General features: G+C 60.1%; 1 protein-coding gene across 1 annotated transcript; it reads right to left on the bottom strand.

Annotated features, from left to right (window-relative positions):
* Positions 1-31: 31 nt before the first annotated feature.
* CCDC86 (coiled-coil domain containing 86) lies at positions 32-2014 on the bottom strand. Its single transcript, XM_026850425.1, has 3 exons — positions 1885-2014; positions 1329-1403; positions 32-705 (listed from the first exon to the last, which is right to left on the bottom strand). Exons 1-3 carry the CDS (start codon positions 2002-2004, stop codon positions 586-588), a joined length of 315 nt encoding a protein of 104 aa, XP_026706226.1. The 5' UTR covers positions 2005-2014; the 3' UTR covers positions 32-585.
* Positions 2015-2496: the final 482 nt, after the last annotated feature.

The following is a 2496-nucleotide window of genomic DNA, read 5'->3' as shown; positions in this document are numbered from 1 at the left end:
CTCCCAGAGTACCCCCCAAACCCACCCTGCAGCAGTGCTGCCCCCCACCAAAGAAGGGTGACAGGAGGCAGTGCTGCACCACCCACTCCCCTCCCATCCCTGCAGCGCAGCAGAGACGGGTCCTCTCCATCCAGAGCTCATTCCCAGGGAGGTGAGACCCCTCTTTGAGGAAAAGGAGCCCCTGTGACCCCAGGAAGACTGAGTGAGATTGGTCTTGGCAGAGGGAAGGCCCCACGCTGGAGCCACCTGCACCCCCCTGAAGTGTTGGGAGGCAAGTCTGGGTCAGTTCCTATTCATTTTTGTAAAGAAAAAGCAGATTTGGGGGGTGGCAAAGCAGTTCTTCGAGCCCCAGGCCCTCAGCAACACCCCAGCTTCACAGAGCAGGGTAGGGGGGATCCAACAGTCAGTTCCTGCAGGTCACGGCGTTGCATCACCCACCCCAGCTTTGTCCTGCTGTCTGTCCAACCCCAAGGGCCCGGGCAGCAACTCCTGCCCGCTGAGCCGAGGAAACACCCCCGGAGAGAAGTGGGACCCACAGAAATCCCAGCTTCCCAGGCTGGGCATCGCGGTGCCCTGTCTCCCATCTCACTCCATGGCTGGTTTGCGTCGCACGGGTGTTTTCTGGAGCAGGGCCAGCGTGTCCCGCTTCTCAACCCGCCGCAGCTGCTTCTTCTTCGCCCGCTTGAGCTTCAGCGGGTTCCGGATCTGGGGATGGGGGTGAGGGGGAAAGAAGGGGCTTTCAGGTACAGAGATCACACCAAGGGGGGAGCCAGGCGGGGATGGGATTGTCTTCCTCCCACCACTGAAGCATAGCACTGACTGAAGTCTGGACATGAAGCCGTCCAGCTCCTGGTCAGATTTATCCTAAAACTCCTCCCCAGGAGCATCTCCAAATTGCCCCAGCTCTGGTGTCGGAGGTGACAGGTTAAACACATCCTCACCACCATTGCATGGCTGCCCAGCTCTTCCCATCCACCCCAAGCTCCCAAGTCTCTTCCAGATGGAAAAGCCCCTACTTCCCTGCAGGAAAGCACCATGTGCCTGGATTCCCATTGATGCCATTTCCCCTGCTCTGTCGCCTCGCGTGGCAGCAATCCGCAAGGTGACCCCCTCCCTGGTTTTTGAGAAGTTGTCCCCCCCCTGCTTGGCTGAGGAATCACCCTCCTGGTACAGCTGGCTTTGGCTGGACTTCCCCAGTCCTCCCAGTGCTTCAGAGGAGCCAGGGAGCGGAACTGGAGCAAACTAGACACCAGTGCCTAGGATCTGAAGGATACTGGCTCTGCCAGGCCACCGCGGTGTCCACAGCCCACGGTGGGGCCACAACTCACCACTTGAACAATTTCCGCCTTCCGCTCATTCTCCAGGCGCCGCTTCAGGTTCTCCTCCCGTCGCCGTTTCTTCTCCTACGGGAGCAAAAGTGTTCCCTGTGAATCCCTCCCTCCCTTCCTCTGGGCTTAAACCCAAACCAGCATCAACCCACAGCCAATGTCCACCCCAGTCAGGGAGCTGCAGGGCTATGGCACCATGAGTTCCACTTGCCCAAGCATAAAATCTGCGGCATAAAGCCAAGCCAGCGGCACTTTCCCCCCTGCGGCACAAGGCTTGAACTGACTGAACAAGTTTATTCTGTGTCAGTGACTTGCAGCATGTGACCGTTGCAGTCTGGATTTGGCACAACAACAGGGAATTCACTGTCCCGGCTGCCAACACACAGAGGGTCGTGTATGGAGGGAGGTGGAAAAGTCTCTGGTCACTGTCCTGAGCCCACCACAGTGAAGGGAGCGGGTAGCTGCAGACAAGGGCTGGGACAGCAGGCACAGAGGAGGCCAGGTGACACTGCCTGGAGGGTCCCGAGCCCCAGGCGCAGCTCCCAAGCACCGTTACCTCTTTCTCTCTCTGTTTCCCCTCCTGCAGTTGCCGTGCCAGGTCCTGGACGATCTTCCTCTCCTGCCGTTCCTTCATTTTCCGTGCCCAGGAGGTGCGAAGGGCCTTGTCCTGGATCATGTGTGAGAACCTGGGCAGGCAGGTGGGCTGCGTTAGCAGCTGGAGGAGGCAGAGCTGAGCTCTCTGTGGCTCGCAGAAACCCCACACAGCCTCACCTGCTGCGGCTCCTCTCCAGAAACTCCTCAGGCCAGAACTCTGTGAAACTCCCCCAGTTCAAAGCCTCCCACAGCAGCCCCACGCCCTCGCATCCCCTCTAAATCTTCCCCTCAGCTCAGGGCTCCCCTAGAGCAGCCCCGTCCCCTCTGGGTCCTTCCTAAAATCTACACACAGCTCCCAAGTCCCCTTACAAACCACCCCCGTGGCCCCATCAAGGCAGCCCTGGCCCTCCCACACCTCTCCCGAGCCAACCCACCCCCAAAACGGCCCTGTCCCGCCCAGACTCTCCGCGCAAAGCACCCGCAGAGCCTTCCCTCCAACCTTCAGAACCCCCAAACAGCGCGGCCTCCACCAGAGACCCCCGCCTGAGGCCTGACTCTCCCTCCCGCTCTCACC

This window comes from Athene cunicularia, assembly GCF_003259725.1.
Source record: "Athene cunicularia isolate RWA chromosome 5 unlocalized genomic scaffold, athCun1 chr5_part2, whole genome shotgun sequence".
Taxonomy (NCBI): domain Eukaryota; kingdom Metazoa; phylum Chordata; class Aves; order Strigiformes; family Strigidae; genus Athene; species Athene cunicularia.
This window is presented reverse-complemented; position numbering and strand designations above follow the sequence as displayed.

Bases quoted from the DNA above. Each gene is read 5' to 3' on its own strand.
- CCDC86 (XM_026850425.1), bottom strand. From the start codon at position 2,004: ATGATCCAGGACAAGGCCCTTCGCACCTCCTGGGCACGGAAAATGAAG. The intron at 1,404-1,884 runs GTAACGGTGCTT...TTGCTCCCGTAG, and splicing joins GGAAACAGAGAGAGAAAGAG to GAGAAGAAACGGCGACGGGA. The intron at 706-1,328 runs GTGAGTTGTGGC...CCCCATCCCCAG, and splicing joins AGGCGGAAATTGTTCAAGTG to ATCCGGAACCCGCTGAAGCT.